The 23,503-nt window shown below is 39.8% G+C and overlaps 1 protein-coding gene and 1 non-coding gene across 2 annotated transcripts; one reads left to right on the top strand and one right to left on the bottom strand.

Annotated features, from left to right (window-relative positions):
* Positions 1-1,257: 1,257 nt before the first annotated feature.
* Positions 1,258-10,254, bottom strand: PRPF38B (pre-mRNA processing factor 38B). Its single transcript, XM_069479068.1, has 6 exons — positions 9,722-10,254; positions 6,860-6,928; positions 6,405-6,556; positions 6,264-6,324; positions 3,980-4,203; positions 1,258-3,074 (listed from the first exon to the last, which is right to left on the bottom strand). The coding sequence occupies exons 1-6, from the start codon at positions 9,995-9,997 to the stop codon at positions 2,225-2,227; spliced, it is 1,632 nt and encodes a 543-aa protein (XP_069335169.1). The 5' UTR covers positions 9,998-10,254; the 3' UTR covers positions 1,258-2,224.
* Positions 10,255-14,404: 4,150 nt separating this feature from the next.
* Positions 14,405-14,511, top strand: LOC138391004 (U6 spliceosomal RNA). Its single transcript, XR_011234649.1, has one exon. It is a non-coding gene; the product is annotated as a U6 spliceosomal RNA (small nuclear RNA).
* Positions 14,512-23,503: the final 8,992 nt, after the last annotated feature.

Here is a 23,503-nt window from a genome sequence, read left to right on the forward strand (position 1 = left end):
ACATTAAAAAAGAGGCAAAGATACAAACACACAGAAAGGTGAAATCACTTCAATAAGCTAAATACAGAAACTGGGTGGAAGCTGCTAGTTACAAAGCTATATCAAAAGATTTTCATGTTCTCTTGTTGCAAGAAATATCCCTGAGAAATCTTTCAGTTTTCCCAGTCTCCTAGAAAGCTACACTTCAAATAAACCATGCATCTATTTGGCTTTGGCTAGTATTATTTACATGTTCTCACATCTACCAAAATTTTCCTCAAAAGCAAACTCACATTAAAAATCGTAAGAAACCAAAGGCAGCCTGTGGTAGTACTTTCATCTCTATTTGAAATAATTTAAATTTTCTACATTTTATCCAAAATATGACATTAACATTTCAAGAACTATATCCAAAGGAGTAGCACCATAATTTTGATATGCTAAATAGATTTTCAATGCAAGATAAATCTGGCTTTCATTACAGCTTAAAAGACAATTGAATCTTCTACTTAAAAAAAAAAAAAAGCATACCATTTTTAGAGGAATTCCTTCATTTAATGAGATTTTTCTGCAGTGGAGTTAGGTACAAATGTGAAACCCACATATGGAGGACTCTGGCAAGGGTGCTCCATTTAACAGTCTCGCAAAGTGGCTTCTGAGTGCCCATGAGTTGGCAATACAACCAGTGAGATGAAGCAAACATCGTGTGCCAGGGAAAATCACCACACTGTCAGGGACACTCACTTTTAGCCCTAGCACTGACAAAACATACCACTTTGGGCCTCTTTTCTGTTCTAAAATTTCCTTCAAATCCAAATTTTAAATGATGCTAACATATGGTCCAAGTGAAAAGTACCTAAACAAGCACCTTTAATGTGGAACAATCACCCAATCAAAAGATCACCCTAGTGATGCGTCACTGACAAGATTCTTCAATATCCACTTGTCATCTGGGTGCTAAGGTATCCCTCTATGGAAAATGACTCTACTAACATTTTATCAATTTCCACTATAAAAATACTTTTAAAAAGTGTTAACAAATGGGGAGAAAGTCAACACCCAGGATAAAGGATTTAATCCAGTATTTATTCCACACTCATGATGGTTCTCCATAATCAGAATACAGGTCATAAGAACAATCTATCAAATCATTTGCTGATAGTCTTAAATAATGCAGCATAGCATTACTTTAATACTTCTCTGTTCTAGATTAAGTTTAAAAACTCAAACAGTGATCTTTGTTATCAATAAAAAAAGTTTTGGAGTTTAAAAAAAGGACACTATATCAAGCTGTTTCATAATTTAAGTATTTTCCATTTATAAAAATGCTTTGGAAGCTTGAGGCTTGACTGTTTTTCTACTTATCTGCCCCACCCTCTCCCAATTACATGTTAGTATAGATTTCTGCAAGAATGCTAGACTTTAGACATTATTTTTTTCTTTAATATAGTACTTTAAAATCTGAGAAAGAATTCAAGGAAAAAAGATTACATGTCATGTATTTTTTCAAATAAAAAAGGAAAACTAAGCGAATAAATTTTAGGCATACTAACAGTGTCCCTTTGAGGTAGAATGCTAAAAGGACTTTTGATCAAATCACAGCCTAATTTAAACCTCTGCATCAGAAACTAACTTCTCATAAATTCTCTCTAAAGGTTAACTGTGGAGAATATTAAGTATAACATACTAACAAGAGCCTTCCAAGATAATATACAGTGGACAAGAATGTTAATCCTACAACTGCTGCCTTCATGTACACCGACAGCACATAATTCTCCTAAAGTAGACATCCAAGATCCATTCTCAAAGTCTTTAGCATTCTATTACGAAAAGCACAGTCATGCTAACTTCAGTACACAAACCATAATCCCACACCTACAAAACAAAAATAGAATTAGTGGCAGTTTATTGCCTTATACAAATTTAACCAACATGGCAATCATGCCAAAGGAATTAAAACATTTTCAGGACATATGTACAGACTGTACATTTCAAAAACAATTAAACAATAAAAATGCAAGAACAATCTGTGCATCATGTATCAAACTCAACAACTGGGTGAAAACATCAATGCAATAAATGGGATTACAAAGGCACTTCCCTACACAAAAGAGGAAATGAAAATTCGGCCTACAGGGAGCTTGAAGAGTGCGTAACTACTGCACAATCTCAACTGGGGTGGGGGGGGAGCAGATTAAATCAAACATTAATAGGATTCAATGTGATCCACTTTTACAAAAAATTTTCACACAGTCTCATCTTTGTTTTTATGTTGTTTTTCTTGGCTCTCTCGTTCTATACTTTGGCTCCTTCGATGTTTGTCTGACTGGTCCTTGCTATCACTGTGATCTCGTTTATGGGAACGTTCTTTGCTTCCACTACGCTTCCTAGATTTTTCTTTGCTGGGACTATGTTCCCGTTTTTTTGATTTTTCAACACTGTCAGTTCTTCCTTGACTGCCACTTCTACTTCGTTTATTTGATTTTTCTTTACTTTCATTTTTATGTTTACTTGACTTCTCTTTACTCCTGCTTCTACTTCGTTTCCCTGCATTTCTACTTCTACTCCTACTTCTATGTTTCCTCTCTCTGCTTCTACTTCTACTGTGTTTTTTCTCTTTCTTGGCATTTTTGTCATCTCTATGCCGTCTATCATCTTTGTCTTCTTTATGTTTCTTCTCTTCTACCTCGCCCCTATTTCTCTGTTCCTTGGATCTTTCTCTTGATCGTTCCCTCTCCTTTTCTCTGTCATTACCTCTTTCCTTATCATAGTCACGATCTCTTCTTCTACCTCTCTCATTTTCCTTTTCTCTTTCCCGATCCCTTTCTCTTCTATCCCCTTTCCTATCACGACTTCGACTGCGACTCCTATGCCTTTCCCTACTTCTGCTACGCCTGCGTTCTAACCCTCGATCAATACTCCGAGATCTTCGCCTTTCTTTCTCCCTTTCTTTGGCTTCACGTTCTAGTCGCTGGCGTTCTTTCTCTCTTTCTAATTCTCTGTCAAAGCTAGAAGACCCATGGCCCTCCCGATGATGACTTCTACTTCTTGATCTTCTTGGTGACCTCCGTGGACTCAGTGATCTCCTTGGAGACCTAAGAAAGGGGAGGGAAGAAGAAAATGTCAATAAATAAACTTCATTAAAAATTTTACCTTTTTTCATAGTAAAACTTTAAAAATTTTTCTTATATTTAAAAAAAAATTTTTTTAGTTGTTTAAGACCGGGTCTTTCCCTGATCATCACCTAAATACAAATCTGGAAACGAAACCAATTGGACATCAGACTGAGGTGGGGGGTGGGGGAGGGGATGGTGGTATGCCTACACAATGAGTGCATTGCGCACCGTTTGGGGAGTGGTAACACTTGAAGGTGCTGACTCGGGAAAGGGGGGGTGGGGAAAAAATATGAAACTATTGTTTTTAACTTGCACTGTTCACTTAATAATTTATCATGAATATTTCCCATATTATTTCATATCATTGTACAAGAAATAATGTATACATTATGAGGACATACTGTATCTAACAAGATATACTGTTAGACTCTTTGATTCTGTAAAATTAAATTAAAAAAAAAAAAAAAAAAAGACCGGGTCTTGTTTTGTTGCCTGGGCTAGAGTGCAGTGGTGTCATCATAGCTCACTGCAACCTCAACTCCTGGACTCAAGCGATCCTTCTGCCTTGGTCTCCCAAAGTGCTAGTTATAGGAGCAAGCCACTGTGCACGGCCCACAGTAAAACTTTATTATCATTATTTAGGTCTCCAGCTGACATAAACACCAAGAATAACCAAAGCAAAAAATTTGGTTGTTCTCATTTCCAGATGCAAATTTTGTTGAAAATGCCCTGAAAGAAAACAACCTTTTGGGGGTAGAAGTGACAAACTAATAAAATGAACAGCATACACAGAATTTCCTAAGAACTTGCCATTGATTTCTGGTAACCATTAAGTTTGTATAAAGCATATTTTAAAAATAACAATAATTCAAGAGTCACACTACCTTGAACGTCTGCGTTCTACATGTCTGTCTATTTCCTCAGCACCTTCTTTCCCATCTTTCTTGATTTTCCTAGGTCGGGTTTTAATCTGTTGATCAATATTTTTTTGAACTGGAACTGGAATTCTTGGAAATAAGGTAGAAAACCACTCCAGTTTTGTGAGAAAAGACCGCAGCATTTCTCCAATGGTCATTACACAGCCTCCACCAGCCTTCACGTCTAGGTCCTACAGAAACACAAAAGATGCCCTGGCCGTCAAAAAATGTATCTCAATATGTCCATGAATACTATCAAATATTACCATCTTTGGAACTCAAGTACAAAAAAAAATTCTAACAAAAATTTTAATTTTTGTAACCTAATCTGGTAATGAATGATACAGAGAAACATTTGGGCTCAGTGTGTGCATGCAGGTGAGAACAAACCCTGCAGCCTCATGGGCATAAAGGGAACCGATCTCACTCAGTTAACAATATGAAAAAGCCCCTTACAATTCTAAACTAAGTGGAACAACTGACTTAAATTTACATTCCACATACCTACTAAGTATGTATTTATTTCTGTGGACATATTTGCACACATCATACCTAGAACTATAACCTAGCTACATATGAACTACTTTAGACAATTCCTGTCTAAAGGTTATCTTTTTAACAGCTCTAATATAAAATGAAGCCCTAATAAAACTGGAAGCAATAGCAAACCAACTGCCATGAAGCAGTGAGGTTTTCTAATTTAGAGTTATGTAGAAAATAAATAAATGAACAAATAATTGGAAACGCATAATCCATGATGACCATTGTCTCTGAAAAGGGTCATTACCGCATGAAGGCCTTCTTGCTATGCCCTCTCACAGCTCAGGACATGTTAGTCAGCTATTGTCAGTCCCAAACCTATAGTGCAAGCACACAAGGAAAGTGAGATTTGTTATCTAAACAGGAAAACAAGAGCTAAAGGTAAAACTGCTTGCACTCACACACATTTAAGTGTTCAGATATACAGTATTTCCAAATATAATCGCTGCAGATATCTAAGGAAGAAAACAATAAGTTAGCTTAAATAGAGGACCTCAGGTTTGTAAACATAATAAAAAACAGATTAAACAGAGGCATTCAGAAACAAACCTAAAACAACACCAATCATGAAGAGGGACATGCGTTTTTAAAGACAAGGAGAGAAGTGATTCAGTCTGAAAAGCTTTCATCAAAAGAGAAAAAAAATCTTTAAAGATCGTGACTTAAAACACTTTTTGCTTTTTCTGAGTTGTTAGATAGCTCAGTTAACAGGCAAAAAACAGAAAAAGAAAAAAGAGTCGAGAAAAATTAAAATTCTCCATGTCTAAATGTGTGAGATTTTTTTTTAGGTGTGCATATAAATAACAAAAACACAACAGATTTCCATTAGAACCATCCTTTAATTCAACAAATCCTTTGGATGAACTTTTAAAACAGACTATTGAAACACAGCACTTATTGATTGCTTTATGAACCTTAAAATACAAAGCAGTGGTGAGAATAGGTATATGAACAACATAGCTCACTACTGAATACATTCTGAGATCATGAACTTCTCTGTGTAAGCAAATTAATACATATGTGATTTAAATCTGACTCAGTAAATTTCCCAAAGTAACTACATTTTAGATTTTGGAGCATTTTGGGTTCTGGAGCATTTCAAATTTTCAGATTAGAAACACACAACCTGTAATTTAAGGAAAAGATTTTAAAAATATATATATAGTATACTAAGAGTCAGAAAACTAGCATTAAAATTTATTTCTTTTGTCACCTTGAACAAGTCATCCAAACTCTCAGTCTATTTAAGTCACACCCAACTCTTCAATTCTGCACTTCTATGCAAGTGGGAATATTGATATTTTGAAGAATTTAGAGGGTGAAGAACTGAAATGTTCCAGAAGAAAAAAAAAAAGCTACAATTAGTATTCTATGTGCATGTCTTTTATCATCAATCTTGAGCATGGCCCATCTTAAAAAGTAACTATCAATTGTACAATTCAGGATCAATACAATACACACAATTAGGAAGAGAAAATTTTAATAGTTACCAAAGCACATTTAAAACAATATAAAAGAAAATAAAACTCAGAAATTTAACCTAAGATACATAAAAGGCACCAAGTCTTAATAAAAGGGTATTAATTCTAAAAGTATTTGACTAAATTTAACTACAGAAAACTATGGAAGACACTGCACCTCCAGTAAATAAAAGATATTTAAAAAATGAAAGTAATCAGAAGGAAACTAATTATTACCCTTGTTGACATACCTCTTCATCATCAAGGAAGGATTCAAACCAGTCCCATAGATCTGTAGGGGGCTGTGTATATCTAGAATTACAAAAGACTTATTAAACTCATGTGAATTAAAATCAGATATTTACTGGAAAGGTGGATAAATGCATGCTCACCTTATATACATAAATCCAAGTGCTCGAATATATGGAGAGTCTGTGTGTGTTATAAGACCCATCACTTGCTTTCGAGTTAACTTCAGAGTAAATAACTTGTATAATAGGCAAAAAGCAGTTGAAACAATTCCTCCTGTTCCAACACCTCGAACCTTTAGGGAAAAGCAGAGTTAAGAAAAAGTAGTAAAATAGGTAACAGATACTTAACACCAATTGATTAATCCTATTAGGTATTAATAATAAGCCATAATCCAGACCTAAAACTGGAGTATTAAAAAACCACCTTTTCTAACTCTATTCACTGGATATTTTAATTTAGATTAAAAATTAATTCTTAAGAGCTGTCTACAAATTGTCATTTAAGTGTGTAACTGACAGGCAGAGCTTTAGTTTTCTAAATATAAACTTAGTTATCAGACACAGAAAAACTAAAAAATGCACGTACTTCTACTTACCCCTCCGCACATCCCTGTCTGGCCCGCTGTTTTCCTGCTTCCTTTCTCCCATGGTTCAACATGTGTGACCTGAAAATAGAAAAGAGAAACACAACAAACATTCATACTTTGAATTTGTTTAAAAGTCTGATTAAAGCCCAAGTCCATAATAGAGTAGCTCTTCCAAAATTATTTTGGCATTAAGTATATATTATGTTTACTGACATTAAGTATGTAAATCATGTTGGAAAAAACTGTCTAGACATTTAAAGAGCACCAATAAAGCTACTAGGGTTTAACAAAACCATAACAGCTTTACAGAGCTGAAATCCCATTAAACTAGCTGTATAGAGAGCTGATATCTATGTGTGGGAAATATTTCAACTCTGTATCTTATTATGCGTTGCTTAAAAAATAAAAATTTTCATTTTAAAAAGGATTTAAGTATCTAAAGTAAAAAATATTAATGAAATGAAGTTCAAGTATTTGAAAAAAATCTTTAAAATGCCCTCAATAGTCCAATTTAATGATGATCTTTAAATCTACATTATAAAAGAAAAGAAAATAACTTGAAGAAAATTTGCTAAAACAGTAACAAGTTACTTTTGGTGCAAAATTACAGAACTTTTTATTTGTATACCTTTTCACCAAGATGAGATTCATTCTTGATTAAAGAGAAATTACAAAGGCCACACTTACACAGAGATCATTCTTGTAATGTATCTCATGCCTAATTATGTGAACCTATTTTTTCCCAGAATATAAACTGTGTCAAAAACGGAGTGTGAATAGTCATTAGTATATACTAAGTATAATCAAAGATGATACAGTATCATCTTTGCTAAGGGGAGTACCCCGCAAAAACCACTTTAGCCAAAAAAATAATAATAAGAATATCAGCTCTAAAACAGATAGAACCCAAAAGGTCTTTTTGGGAAGATCACACCCATCTTTGTTTCTTAAGACAAAAAAATCCTGTTCTTTCATTCTATGTATTTCTAAAACTGTATTTCCACCCACACATGGTAACATTGTATATTCTTGAAAAATGGCTTCAGACAGAAAAGCATGCATTTAAATTTAAGCCCTAAACTATCTTGCTCATCAACTCCTTGCAGTGCTTTACTGTTTCCTTTCCTCCCCACCCCCCAGCTTGCTGTGTAAATGAGTTTCAATTCCTTAAAGGCTAGCCAAAGTAAGGGGTGGATCCAATACAAAATCAAATTACAAAGTTGGAAGCCTACATATTTCAATGATTATTTGATCCGGACATCTTAATAGTAATACCTGAGTCTTTAGTTTTGTAATTGAATTTAAAAATAATTCTTGGTAGAATCTTAAGTTGTCTCAAAACACAACACTTGAAATTTGAAAACGAGCTTTTCCTCTAATAAAATTTTGCCTCTGGTATAAAACAGAACCTGCCACAAAAAGAGCAGGCACCCAATTTTCAGCTATTTAAAGTTTACTGCATAAATAAAGCTAATGGTTAAATATTCGCCACTGTATCCATGCTGAAAAGGTCTTACCTTTTAAAAGCTAAAAAAATCTAGTTGAAAGAATTATACTTAGACCTACTATAGACTCTTCGAGGAGGATAGCAAATTTATCTGTGTACTTTATATACCCAAAGTTGAACTATATTACTCAACATCTATTTTCTATGAAAAGCAACTAGTATCTTAAAAAAAAAAAAAAAAAAATCCTTCAATAATCTAATCACTTAACTTGCAGAAAAGGTGGACAAAAGAGAAATGTCCTTTTGGTAACATCTCTCTACACATATGTTCAGATGACAGAAAAAACTTTATGTGGTCCGTCAAATTTTTAAGAGTCAATATAGACAAAACAGACTGTATATCAGATGCCCTAGCAAAAATATTTAAAGACCACTAACGATATTATTAACGTTCTTTAGAATATAAAGTAACCTTCGGAGGCCTGGAAGATATTTTTTTAAAACTACATAATTTGCAGAGAAGTGGAAAAAGCCTATCTATTTGGTGAAGAAAAGACCAAAACCATTGGCCAAAAAAAAAAAATTTTTTTTAATTAGCCGTTCATTTAACCAGGGAAATGCATTTATGGCGATTGAGCATGATTAATAGTGCATACCTCTACCTGCGACCCTGGGCTGCTCCGAGCCTCGCTGCAAGACTGAGTCAATCCTGCTAACGAAACAAGAACTGAGACAAGAGTGCAGTGAGGAGGCGCCAGGTGAGCTCCCCAGCACAGCCAAGCCAGCACCGACCCTGCCGCAGAAGCCCAGGGCCCAGATAATTCTAAATAAGCCCAATGCACAGGTGGCTGAAACCTTTTATTCCTGACTTCCTGCTGGGAAAATTTCCAGGCCTTCTGTACACCTCTTGAACTGGCACCTCTCCACCCTCAACCCTCCCACCCCACCCGACACATACTCATGGACCATTGCCCCTGTCTGGATCGGATAGTGAGGACCAACACAAGGCCAACACTGAAGTCATTACACGTCCTGGCCCGGGGTGGGCGGAAGAAGCACCAAGTTGGCGCCGAGTAGATCCACGTCAAAAGGAATAATTTTAAAACTGTAAACTGGAGAGACTTCTATTACTCTTTTCTCCTCTCCCCAACCCCTCTTGCCCAACTTCTCCCAAGGGTGGGCAGGAGGTTGGGGGGAAGAGAAAGATCAATACTGGCGGGCTCTCTAGGCCCTAAAAATCTGAAAAGGAAACGAGAGGGCGGCCCCAGTCCGACCCCTCCCGGACACACCATAGGCCGCAGCTCCCCCTCTGTCCCACCTTCTCCCACCCACAAATCCTCAGATCTCGGGGGCCGCCTCCGCCCGTTTCCTCATACCCTGTCTTCCGAACTTACCCATAAGCCCAAGGCCTAGATGTTTCGTACCTTAAAGTAGATCTCGTCCACCACCTCGTGGTAGGTCTTGAGCTCGTAGAGCTGCACTTTGAAGTAAGGCGACGACAGGATGTTGGTCAGGATCATGGGGTTGAGGTTCATGGTCTTCTCGTTGCCCCACAGCGGCAGGACATTGCCCTGCTTGCCCGAGACCGCCGGCTTGGTGGCGCCGCCGCCGCCGCACTGCTGTTGCTGCTGAGCTGCGGCAGCGGCTGCTTGGTGCTGCGGCTGCGAGTTGCCTGTCAGCGCGGGGCTGTTGTTAGCCATATTGCGGCGGAAGGAAGGAGGGAGGGAGAAGGGAGGAGGGAGGGGGCCAAGCTCGATCTCGCTCTTCGGGACAACGGTCCGGGACCCTACTCCATGAAACGCCGTTGGGAGAGGGGGCCGCCTCGCTGTGCCCCAGCCGGCTGAGGGAGAGCAATGGGGATGCAGACAAACGAACCCCGGGTCCAAAGCAGACGGCGAGAAGCGAGCCGCGAGAACTCCTGGCAGAAGGCGAGCCGGCGGCCCGGGAGCACGATCTCTTCCGCCAACTGCCCCTGGGAACAAGATGGCTGGCCGGCGGATGTGACGCAACACGCACCACGTTCTACGCTAAGCCGGTGGCCAATCAGAGACGCCCAGGTGGGCAGGAGATTCCTTTTCCTGGTTCCATTCGTTCTCTGCAAGCTGAAGTCTCCGCGGTGGCCTACCGTACCTGTCTCTTGGGGGGTTCCCCTGAGAATTGGGGTTCGAGGGAGGGAGCTGTGAGCCCAACCTGTATGCTTTAGTGTTTGGACTGGGGGCCTGCCTGATTTCTCGCGAGCCAGCAGAAAAGGGTTCGCGTGGCTGCGATGTGCTTTCTAACTCGTGACTGACTTCTGCGGAGTATGCGAGAGGACTTCCTGGATTCTTCAAGATTTCCTGGAAGGGACAGTGGTCAGGGACCCCAGTCCTCCATGTAGTTCAGATAAAAGGGCTTTCTGTTTTTCTCTGGCCTCTAGTGTTCACCTGGAGGTGTTAATGTTTGAGCCTCAATTTATTTCAACTGTAAGATTGGAATAATATCTGGCTGAGTTGTAGTGAGCATTGAAAGAGTTAGTATACCTGTAGCGCCTAGTAGAATCTTCCAGGCATCTGGTAGGTGCCTCGAGGTCTTTCAATTCTACAGATGCATTCTGGGTGGTAAACATTGGGCGAGGCACTGTGAATGTCGGTGAGGGGTCGGGAGGAAGTGGGGAAGATATGTAGAAATGAGTCAGAATCGGTCTGCCTTCTCGAAAGTTATTGATAACTTAGGCAAGTTTCTTTGTGTTTGGGAGTTAAGAGAAGGCAACAGAGGGCACTGAAATTTCTATAGATGGACTCGGGATGGGCAGTTTTATTGTCCAATGGCCTGACCATATATAGAAGCAGGGAAGCTCAGCCTTACTGGAGAGTAAATAGCCCAGTTTACAGGGGTCAGGAGATGTACTATGGGGGAGTAATGGCTGTGAAGTGCCTGGAATGCCAAGATGAAACATTGGAAATTTAATGACATTTAAATGCAAGGGTTACATGATTAAATCCATGACCCCAAAGTCTACTTTAAGTTCTTAATGTTGCTAATATTTTCTGGCTTCAATCCATTCTTTACAGAGATTGCCAGAGTCATTCCAAAAGAGCATCACTACCCTGCCCAAAAACCTTGGATGGTTCACTTAGTGACATACTAATTGCCAAAATCCAATGACCTTTTTCATTCTTCATCCTATTTGATTTCTCTTTGTGGCACTTTTTATCATTAACTCTTTCCTAGAAACTTTTGGGTTAGGAAGTTTGAAGGTGGTGATCTTAATTTCAGTGGCACATACTCAGGAGGGGAAGGATAAGACAGAAACCTTGGGGAATATCCATACTTAGATGAAGATGAACCAGGAGAGAGAGAGAGAGAGAGAAGACAAGCAGAAAAACAGAAAAATAGCAGGAAAATCAGGAGACAGTGGTATGACGATGCAAGGAAAGATAAAAGATAAATGAAGAAATTGATCCATAAATCTTTAGAGCGGTACACTACATGAGTGATCATCCCGTCTAGTTCCTTTGTTTTACATTGGAGGAGAACTGAAACTGAGAGAAATGGTTTTTACTTCCTAGTAGATTTTGTTTTTGTTTTTGTTTTTCTTTTCTTTCTTTCTTTCTTTCTTTTTCTTTTTTTTTTTTTTTTGAGACAGAGTCTCGCTCTGTTGCCTGGGCCAGAGTGCTGTGGCATCAGCCTAGCTCATAGCAATCTCAAACTCCTGGGCTCAAGCAATCCTTCTGCCTGAGCCTCCCAAGTAGCTGGGATTACAGGCATGCGCCACCATGCCCAGCTAATTTTTTCTATACAATTTTAAGTTGTATAGAAACTTAAATTTCTTTCTATTTTTAGTAGAGCTAAAAATAGCTAATTTCTTTCTATTTTTAGTAGAGACAGGGCCTCATTCTTGCTCAGGCTGGTCTTGAACTCCTGACCCTGAGCAATCCTCCCGCCTCGGCCTCCCAGAGTGCTAGGATTACAGGCGTGAGCCACTACACCCAGCCTAGATTTTGTTTTTCTATATAGTAGTTTATACTAACTTAATTCTGGGCCGGGTGTGGTGGCTCACGCCTGTAATCCTAGCACTCTGGGAGGCCGAGGTGGGCGGATCGTTTGAGCTCAGGAGTTCAAGACCAGCCTGAGCATGAGTGAGACCCCCATCTCTACTAAAAATAGAAAGAAATTATATGGACAGCTAAAAATATATACAGAAAAAATTAGCCGGGCATGGTGGTGCATGCCTGTAGTCCCAGCTACTCGAGAGGCTGAGACAGGAGGATCCCTTGAGCTCAGGAGTTTGAGGTTGCTGTGAGCTAGGCTGACGCCATGGCACTCACTCTAGCCTGGGCAATAAAGTGAGACTCTGTCTCAAAAAAAAAAAAAAAAATTCTGAAGAAAAACTGATGATTCTAACTTCTCTCAAACAAATTATCCATTGAAAACATTTTTTGGTGGTGGGGGAAAAAAAAATGCAATTTTTTGAACCCAGTCCTTACTTCCTGTGTGTATACTTTTTGCCTTGATGATAATGGTTTGTTAACTTTACACAGTGACACTGTAATTGTGAAATATTAAGAACTTTTGGCCGGGCGCGGTGGCTCACGCCTGTAATCCTAGCACTCTGGGAGGCCGAGGTGGGCGGATCGTTTGAGCTCAGGAGTTCGAGACCAGCCTGAGCAAGAGCGAGACCCCACCTCTACTAAAAATAGAAAGAAATTATATGGACAGCTAAAAATATATATAGAAAAAATTAGCCGGGCATGGTGGCGCATGCCTGTAGTCCCAGCTACTCGGGAGGCTGAGACAGGAGGATCGCTTGAGCTCAGGAGCTTGAGGTTGCTGTGAGCTAGGCTGACGCCACGGCACTCACTCTAGCCTGGGCAACAGAGTGAGACTCTGTCTCAAAAAAAAAAAAAAAAAAGAACTTTTTAAAATTCCTCAGATACATTTCTGTGTAGTCTTAGACTATCTTTACTCATAGATTCTGGACGACAAGCTCAGCAGAGGTTGCAGTTTGGTAACTAAGTCTCAGTGGCATCAAATTCAGGGATCCAGATATTACAATAAAGTACATATTCAGTGAATCCCTACAATAGCCTGAAGTTATTATTATACTATTATCCCCATTAAAAAAAAAACTATTCAGGTGTAACTGAGGAACACTACACACTGCACATAGATAAAGCTCTAAAGTTTGGTTTGATTAGTTTTGACATATATGTATGCTATTAAACCATCACCACAATCAAAATAAGAATCATCCACTATCCCCCAAAGTTTTCTTTGTCCCCTTTTGTAATCCATCTCTTCTTCCGACTTCATCCCCAGGCAACCACTTTCTGTGAATATAGATTAGTTTGCATTTTCTTGAATTTAAATAAATGGACTGGGCATGGTGGCTGAGGCCTGTAATCCTAGCACTGTAGGAGGCCAAGGCGGGAGGATTGCTCAAGGTCAGGAGTTGGAGACCAGCCTGAGCAAGAGCGAGACCCTCTCTACTAAAAATAGAAAAAAGTAGCCAGTCGACTAAAAATAGAAACAAAAAATTAGCCGGGCCTCGTGGCGTGTGCCTGTAGTCCAAGCTACTCGGGAGGCTGAGGCAGAAGGATGGCTTGAGCCCAGGAGTTTGAGGTTGCTGTGAGCTAGGCTGACGGCACGGCACTCACTCTAGCCCAGGCAACAAAGCAAGACTCTGTCTCAAAAAAAGTAAAATAAAAAAATAAAAATGGCCGGGCGCGGTGGCTCACGCCTGTAATCCTAGCACTCTGGGAGGCCGAGGTGGGCGGATCGTTTGAGCTCAGGAGTTCGAGACCAGCCTGAGCAAGAGCGAGACCCCATCTCTACTAAAAATAGAAAGAAATTATATGGACAGCTCAAAATATATATAGAAAAAATTAGCCGGGCATGGTGGTGCATGCCTGTAGTCCCAGCTACTTGGGAGGCTGAGACAGGAGGATCGCTTGAGCCCAGGAGTTTGAGGTTGCTGTGAGCTAGGCTGACGCCACGGCACTCACTCTAGCCTGGGCAACAGAGTGAGAATCTGTCTCAAAATAAATAAATAAATAAATAAAAATGAAAAAACAATTTAAATAAATGGAATCATATGTGGTTCTCTCTTTTTAAAATTTGTTAATTGTGTGCTGGCTTCGGCAGCACATATACTAAAATTGGAACGATACAGAGAAGATTAGCATGGCCCCTGCGAAAGGATGACACGCAAATTCGTGAAGCGTTCCATATTTTTGAAATTATATGGACAATTAAAATATATATGTACAAAAAATTAGCCGGGCATGGTGGCGCATGCCTGTAGTCCCAGCTACTCGGGAGGCTGAGGCAGTAGGATCGCTTAAGCCCAGGAGTTTGAGGTTGCTGTGAGCTAGGCTGATGCCATGGCACTCACTCTAGCCCGGGCAACAGAGCGAGACTCTGTCTCAAAAAAAAAAAAAAAAAAATTAGTTAATTGTGTATTTACCAGGAGAAACTATTCCGTAGCCCACATATTCATAGCTCAGGAACACAGGTCAGTAACAAACTTCTATGTAATTCTGCCCAAAGGAATTATAATATATTACAAAATTACTTTGCACTCTGAAAGTTATCAGCTTTCCTCATCTTAAAATCTTTCATGAAATCATAATTTCTGTAGAAATCTGTGTGTGCCTTCTTTCTTGGTTTAGCCACAGCAAACTTAGAGCTGCAACCCCCAGGAATACAACGAATGCTCCAACAGTATGAAATCGTAGATGCCTGGCCAGAAGACTACACATCGGGGGTTTGATCAAAGCACTCAAGCCATGGTACTTACTGTCCTTGATAGGTATCTCAACCTCAACAGGTCCCTCCTGGCTGATGGAGAAACAAACTGCCTTTGTTCTCTTTTTTGCCTGCCTTTGACTTACCATGGTGAGATTCATCCTTATTGCATGTATCAACAGGTTGTGCTTTGTTTTTAATTACTGAGTGGTATTCTGTTGTGTGGGTCCCAATCATTGAAGGGTATTTGGGATTGTTTTGAATTTGGGGCTATTACAAATAGGTAAACATTTGTGTACTAGGCTTTGTTGGCATTTTGTTGTTTTGGCTAAATATCTAGAAGTGGAGTGGCGGGGTCATATGGTAGCTGTATGTTTGACTTTTTATGTGTTAGCCAAACTGTTTCCTACTAGCAGTATATGACAATTCCAGTTGCTCCATAACCTTGCTAATGCCTCATATAATAATTTTTTTTTTTTTTTTTTTTTTTTTTTTTTGAGACAGAGTCTCACTCTGTTGCCCAGGCTAGAGTGAGTGCCGTGGCGTCAGCCTAGCTCACAGCAACCTCAAACTCCCGGGCTCAAGCGATCCTCCTGTCTCAGCCTCCTGAGTAGCTGGGACTACAGGCATGCGCCACCATGCCCGGCTAATTTTTTCTATATATATTTTTAGCTGTCCATATAATTTCTTTCTATTTTTAGTAGAGATGGGGTCTCGCTCTTGCTCAGGCTGGTCTCGAACTCCTGAGCTCCAACGATCTGCCCACCTCGGCCTCCCAGAGTGCTAGGATTACAGGCGTGAGCCACCGCGCCCGGCCAATAATTTTTTTTTTAATTTTAGCTATTCTACTGGATGTGTGAGTTGTTATCTCAATGTTTTAATTTACATTTCCCTTACCACTAATGATGTTGAACATCTTTTCAGGTGCTTATTCGTATTCATATATCTCCTATTGTGAAATAATTTCAAATCTTTTGCCTATTTTATTACTTTGTCTTATGATTGAGTTGGAAGAGCTCCTTACATGATCTGTGTATAAATCCCTTGTCTGCTATATGTGTTGCAAGTATTCTTACATAGTCTGTGGTTTGCCTTTTAATTTTTTTAATGGTGTCTTCCGAAGAGCAGTTTTTTTATTTTGATGAAGGCCAATTTATCAATTTTTTTTTTTTTGCTTATGATTCCTGTTTTTTTGTGTTCTGAGAACTACCAATGCCAATCCCATAGGAGAATACAACAGTATCCTCCTATATTTCTAAAAGTATTTAGTTTTGGATCATTAGGTCCATGATCCATTTTGAGTTAATTTTTTGCCTATGGTGTGAATTAGGGTTGATGTTCATTTTTTTTTTTTACCACACAAATATTCAGTTGATCCAACACCATTTGTTGAAAACACCTTTCTTTCCCTTTTGAATTGCTTTAACACTTTTGTCAAAAATCCATCAACCTGCTAAGTACATGTGGTATACTTCTGAACTCTGTTCCATTCATCTTTATGGGTATCTTTTCACCAATACCAAACTATTTAGCCACTGTAGCTTATAGTAAGTTTTAGAATCAAGTAAGTGTAAGGCTGGTGGCAGGCACCCCTCCCCTCCCTAATGGAAAACGAAGAAGCCCCTCCTACTCCTCCATACCTGCCCTAAAGCTGAAACAAAGAAATTCCTCACTCTTCCCACTGTAACCTACCCACCAGAGAAACTCCCATCTCCCACCCCTAAAAAACGTATATAAGCCCACCCAGACTTCTGAGAGCGCCCCAATAAAGCCTCTTTACTTATCCCTTTCAACTCTGCTCGTCTTTCTTTCTCTGGCACCAGCCACTCCATTCTTAAAACCTTACAGTAAGGTAAATATTCCAACTTCATTCTTCCTTTTTAAAAGTACTTTTGTTACTTTCTGTCCTTTGCATTTCCATCAATTTAAAAGAGGCCGGCATGTTGGTATGTATAGGTGCTCAGTAATCATGTGTCAGTCTTGAATAAATGAATAAAGGATTAAAATTATTGCCATGTGAAACTAAAATAACAGAAACTGAACATTTGATTACTCAGAACAACTACAAATCCAGAGGAACATAAGAAGCCATTGACTAATAAACCCAAGAACTAAAAATCTGTTATGATTGATGATTTGTTCTGAAGAATCAAGGGTATTAGACAAAGCTATTCGTGTCCTTGGTTGTGATTTCAAAACACTGAATCAGGCCGGGCGAGGTGGCTCACGCCTATAATCCTAGAACTCTGGGAGGCCAAGGCAGTAGGATTTTTCGAGGTCAGGAGTTCGAGATCAGCGTGAGCAAGAGCAAGACCCCGTCTCTACTAAAAATAGAAAGAAATTAGCTGGACAACTAAAAATATAGAGAAAAAATTAGCCGGGCATGGTGGCACATGCCTTAGTCCCAGCTACTCAAGAGGCTGAGGCAGAAGGATTGCTTAAGCCCAGGAGTTTGAGTTTGCTGTGAGCTAGGCCAATGCCATGGCACTCTAGCCCGGGCAACAGAGCAAGACTCTGTCTCCAAAAAAAAAAAGAATTTTTAGAATTCCTGCAGATTATATGGGGCAAAAAAAAAAAAAAAAAATGGTTAGAGGTTAACTAGGCATTAAAGGGCAATGGATATTCTAGGTAGGGCTGGACCATGCAAAGGCTCTCAGGCATGAAAGAACAGATGGTGTGTTTGGAACAGGTTATCACTGTTAGAATACTTAAATTTTTTTCAGGGGTTATATTAAAAACCAGTATAGTCGTATAAATACATACTGGCTGAATAGTAGCTCTGAATATCTGCTTATTTGTCATCTTTGACCATCAGAGGGAGGGTCTTTTGCCTTTCAGCTCATCGTTCCTAGCGCCAGCATGCAGTGATGGACATATAGTGGGTACTAAGTAAATATCCACTGAATATTTACTTAGTGAATGAATTATTAGTTCTACTTGTCTGGAAAGTAAGATTAATCCAAAGCCTTCAGTGAATGCGAGAATAGTCCAGGAAATCAGTTAATGCCATGTCAAGGGAGGATAGAAAATAATATACCTGAAGGACACGTGTTTCAAAGATGCAGCAGTTTTATTTAAGAGACCAGAATCCCATGTAAGATAATGTAAGAATGAACCTGAATTATTTAAATTATGGTCATTTTAAAAGAGATTATATATTTTGGAAAATTTTACATGAAAATTATTAAAATTATTTAAATCACCTTAAAAATATTATAGCAGCCTTATTTCCTTTTAAATCTAACAATTTAATCCCTATAAAATATCTAAATTCTGATACAGTGTTTTGCCAGGGACATTTTTGTTTGGCTGCCAACCATGTACCATGGCCAGGATTACAGATGGGAGTGATCTGCTCAGTGGATGGGATAACAGATTCATTTTAAGATACTCACAAGAAGTAAGCAATATTCAGAGGTTATATCTTGAAACTTTGGAGAAATCACACAGGAGGGGTTAACTGTCACAATCTTTTACAAAACTTCTTTGTGTGCCTGTAGTACAAGCTACTTGGGAGGCTGAGGCAGGATTGCTTGAGGCCAGGAGTTCAAGACCAGCCTTGGTAACATAACGAAACCCTGTCTCTTAAACAATTTTTTTTTTAAATTAAAACTATTTGTGTGTCTGATCAGAAATAGAGTATAAGTCTGCATGGATAATCTTTACACCCAAATGAGATTAGGTAATGGATTCCAAACCATTTTTCTCCTTTTGTTAGTTGCTTTTGCTGCAAGACAAAGTCAGGATTGGAGAGTCCTGACTAGTCACTTCTTTATTTGGTCTTTGCACACCCATTGCCCCTTCTAAGTAAAATTGTCTCATGCATAGTGCTGTTGACAGGGCAACCCCTGTATGGCCATGATGTATCCTAAGTGACCCTGGCTTTTTGTCCACAGCCAGTTGGACGGATATGGCATTAATCTACATGCAAGCCAATGACCTGTGATGTGGCTCCCTATGAATAGATGACCTATGGCTACCAGATCCTCATAGGAAATTGAATGGGGAACATAGAATGAAGGAGTTAGCAGTAGGCACTAAACCACTGAAGCAGAAAGAACAGAATGAGATAGAGAAGGAGTCATGTGAATTCATCCAGGTTCACAACCAGGTTCTAAGGAAGCAGTAACCAAAAATGGGCAGGAACTATGAGGTGGAGAAAAGACAAAGTTTTCAAGTCAGTGTGCTCTGAAAATGCAGCATAATCAATATTACCATTTTTAAAATATCCCTTAAATAGTTTGTAAGTAGTATAGTACATATAGTTTTGTGAGGTACCTGGATATACCTGCGGGCCGAGCACGGGTTCAGGTCCGTGGCGTCTCAGGAACTGGACCACAAAGCTCTGCCACAACCCTCCCACCCCTCGCTCCCACCCCCACATTCAGCCACGGAAATATTGTCTTTTATGAAACCGGAGTGGGGGGGTGCACAGCGGGAGGTGATCGGAGGAGGAGCAAGCCTCATCTGTATTTACAGCCACTCCCATCGCTTGCAACACTGCCTGAGCTCCCTCTCTGTCCGTCTTCCCTCCCGATGAAGACAATCTTTCCTGGAAGAAAAATTGTCTTCCATGAAACTGATCCCTGGTGCAAAAAAGTTTGGGGACCACTGTTTTAAGGAATTCACTTTCTACTTTCCAGATCCTAAACTTCTGTTTGTATTTGTATCTAAAAGATGGTATAATACTGGTTCTCTGTTCCTGCCTTCTCTTGCACAATAGACCTCTTCTCTCACTTTGCAAAAGAAAGTTATGCATCTCACCTATCCATATCTTAATAATGGTGCATTGTCCTGAGGTATAAAAACCTTAAGGTGCCAAAAAAAGTGCCATCTCTAAATAATGGTGTTGGCATTGGTGTTCAGAAAGTGAACAACTCTAAAGACTAGGTGAAATTTCCTTTGGCAGGTCAGTTGGTTTCCAATGTGCAGCTTTCAACAATGTATGTGAAGGAGCTAATCAAATTGTCCACTGAGAAATCATTAAACATAATTTTTGGTAAAAGATTGCCAAGTCATTTTGGCATATACCTTGGCAGTCATTCAAGGAATTAAGTCACACTGCTATAACTGTCAGGTCTGGAGTCGAGAGGGCCTCATGTGTAGCAAAAAAAAATTTTTTTTTTATCAAAATTTTTACTTTGAGCATCTGGGTGGAGGCCAAAAAAGGCATGCATGAGAGAAAAGGGGAGAGCCTTGGGTTTTAGAGTTTTTCTGGGAGGAGTACTTTTCAAACAGCCCTGAGGGACAAGGAAAGTAAGTTCCTCTCTTGCATGCCGTTCCTTTATCTCCCTAGGGAAGAACCGGGAGGCACAAGCATTGTCCTTATCAGGAGGGATGGGGAAAGTAAGTTCCCTTTTTGTATTTCATTCCTGTATCTCCCTAGGGGTCTGGCAAAGGCTACAATACACCCCTAGGAAGGTGAGAGGGGTGGGTTCTATAGGAGATTTGGGTGGAAGTTTTGGGAAGGTGAATTCTTTAAACCTAACAATAACAAAACTTTCAGATCCATTTATTCATTTACATAAATGAAGTTTTTCAGCATTACATTTTTTTTAATTTTTCTTATTTTTTTGCTTTTTTTAAAATTTATTTTTGTTTACAGAAACCAGAATATATACATATAAAAAAATGAAAAATAGGGATAGTTTGTTGCTAAACCTTATCTCATTTTACAAATCAGTAATATTCATAAGCCACCATGTGAACTAATTGCTAAAAAAGATGTAACATCTTATTAAAATATATAATTCCAATAAAATATTACTTTTGTGTGTGTATTTATATTTATGTAATTTTGATATCAGCTGTATACTTATAGTAACTGTTAAACAGAAGAAAAGGTTTTAGAACTTAGAGCTTTACGGTGGCTCACACCTGTAATCCTAGCACTCTGGGAGGCTGAGGCGGGTGGATCACTGGAGCTCAGGAGTTCGAGACCAGCCTGAGCAAGAGCGAGACCCCGTCTCTACTAAAAATAGAAAGAAATTATCTGGCCAACTAAAAATATATATAGAAAAAATTAGCCGGGCATGGTGGCTCATGCCTGTAGTCCCAGCTACTTGGGAGGCTGAGGAAGTAGGATTGCTTAAGCCCAGGAGTTTGAGGTTGCTGTGAGCTAGACCGATGCCATGGCACTCACTCTAGCCCGGGCAACAGAGCGAGACTCTGTCTCAAAAAAAAAAAAAAAAAAAAAAAAAGAACTTAGAGCTTTATAGTCATAGGAAATTAAAAATTTTTAGCATATGTAGTTTTGTTTGCAGAGAAATATAATGTGACCAATAGAAGATGTTTGAACATAAAAATATTTGTCACTAGGAAAAAATTTTATGAGGGAATTGGAATGGAAATGTCAGGTTTGGCAATCTTATTCTGTGTTCTCAGTTCTTGGTGTGCTCTTGGCCAAAGAATGACCAGACACAGCAAAGTAAGGCAAGCATGAGGTGAAAATTATTGAGGGGGAGCAAGATAGGATTATAGAGCAAGAGCAAGATACAGGTTTACAGAGCAAAATACATATGCCACAGATGAAGACCGGACCCCTTGTTGTAGCAAGAGACCTTGGCTGTGGTCTAGGATCTTGTATAGTGCCTCGATAAGGATCTCCCCATGGTTCAGAAGTCATCATGGAACCACTTGGATGGACAGTTGAGAGTTTTATGATCTGAGTCTTACTGCCTATGCAGATTTCCCATGAGCCTCTTTCAAAGCCCATGTGAGGGTGAACTGCAACATAGATTTAACCTAATGACATGATAATTAGTCTTAAATTGTTCTAAGTCACCTTCCAGACACTGTTACCTATGTCACTTGGCCTGTGGGCTAAAGAGTCCTCTGCATTGTTTTGCAGTTGGCCTGCTAAGTTCTGATTGGCAGATTGGTAGGGCCTTCCCTCCAGACAGGATTAAGGTGGGCAGCACCAAGGTGGGGTTGCGGTGGGGGCCTGGGCCCTGCCCTTGACCATCTTCTTAGGTGGGGCAATTGCTCCAGGCAGCACCAAGGCGAGAGAGGCACTCTTTTGTCCCTAGGAGACTTGTAATCACTCACTACCTAGCAGAAATACTAGTTCAAGGAGAAAAATGAATGATATAAAATTCCTCACCTCAAAAGGAGCTGTTTTTTATGTCTTTTAAAATGGGTAATGGTATCAGTTAACTGTAGTATTTAAATTTCAGTGAATACCTTTAAAAGAGTGGTGCAAATATTATTTTAATCCTAGCACTCTGGGAGGCCAAGGTGGGTGGATCGCTTGAGATCAGGAGTTCTAGACCAGCCTGAGCAAGAGTGAGACCCCGTCTCTACTAAAAATAGAAAGAAATGATCTGGACAGCTAAAAATATATAGAAAAAATTAGCCGGGCATGGTGGCACATGCCTATAGTCCCAGCTACTCTGGAGGCTGAAGCAGTAGGATTGCTTGAGCCCAGGAGTTTGAGGTTGCTGTGAGCTAGGCTGACGCCACGGCACTCTAGCCCGGGCAACAGAGCGAGACTCCGTCTCAAAAAAAAAAATAAATAAATAAATAAATAAAGAGGATTTTTCTGGGAGGAGTAAATAAATTATTTTCAAACAACCGGGAGGGTTAAGGAAAGTAAGTTCCCCTCTTGCATTCCATTCCTTTATCTCCCTAGGGAACAGCCTGAAAGGATAAGCATTTGTTCTTATCAGAAGGGATAAGGAAAGTAAGTTCCTCTTTTGCTTTTCATTCCTGTATCTCCCTAGGGGCCTGGTAAAGGCCATGTGCCTAATACGCCCCCCTAGGAAGGGGAGAGGGGTGGGTTCTATAGGAGGTTTGGATGAAAGTTTGGGGAGGGTGAATTCTTTAAATCTTTAAGTCTTGCTCTGTTACCCTGGGTAGAGTGCAGTGTGTCATCATAACTTGCTGCAACCTCAAACTCCTGGACTCAAATGATACTCCTGCCTCTGCCCCCTGAATAGCTGGGAATATTTTTAGTAGAGCTAGGGTCTTGCTCTAGCTCAGGCTGGCCTTGACCTCCTGAGCTCAAGCAATCCTCCACCTCGGCCTCCCATAGTGCTAGGATTACAGGCCTGAGTCACCACACCTGGCCTTCAATTTTTTTTTTTTTTCTTTTTTGAGATAGAGTCTCACTCTGTTACCCAGGCTAGAGTGCCATGGAGTCAGCCTAGCTCACAGCAACCTCAAACTCCTGGGCTCAAGCAATCCTCCTGCCTCAGCCTCCCAAGTAGCTGGGACTACAGGCATGCGCCACCATGCCCGGCTAATTTTTCTATATATATTTTTAGTTGTCCATATATTTTCTTTCTATTTTTAGTAGAGACGGGGTCTTGCTCTTGCTCAGGCTGGTCTCAAACTCCTGAGCTCAAACGATCCACCCGCCTTGGCCTCCCAGAGTGCTAGGATTTCAGGTGTGAGCCACCGCACCCGGCCTACACGTCCTGTTGGTTGTGTTTCTCTGGAGAACCCTGACTGATATAGTGATGATAGATTAGTTGTGCTGT

The sequence above is a fragment of the Eulemur rufifrons genome, chromosome 8, assembly GCF_041146395.1.
Source record: "Eulemur rufifrons isolate Redbay chromosome 8, OSU_ERuf_1, whole genome shotgun sequence".
NCBI lineage: Eukaryota > Metazoa > Chordata > Mammalia > Primates > Lemuridae > Eulemur > Eulemur rufifrons.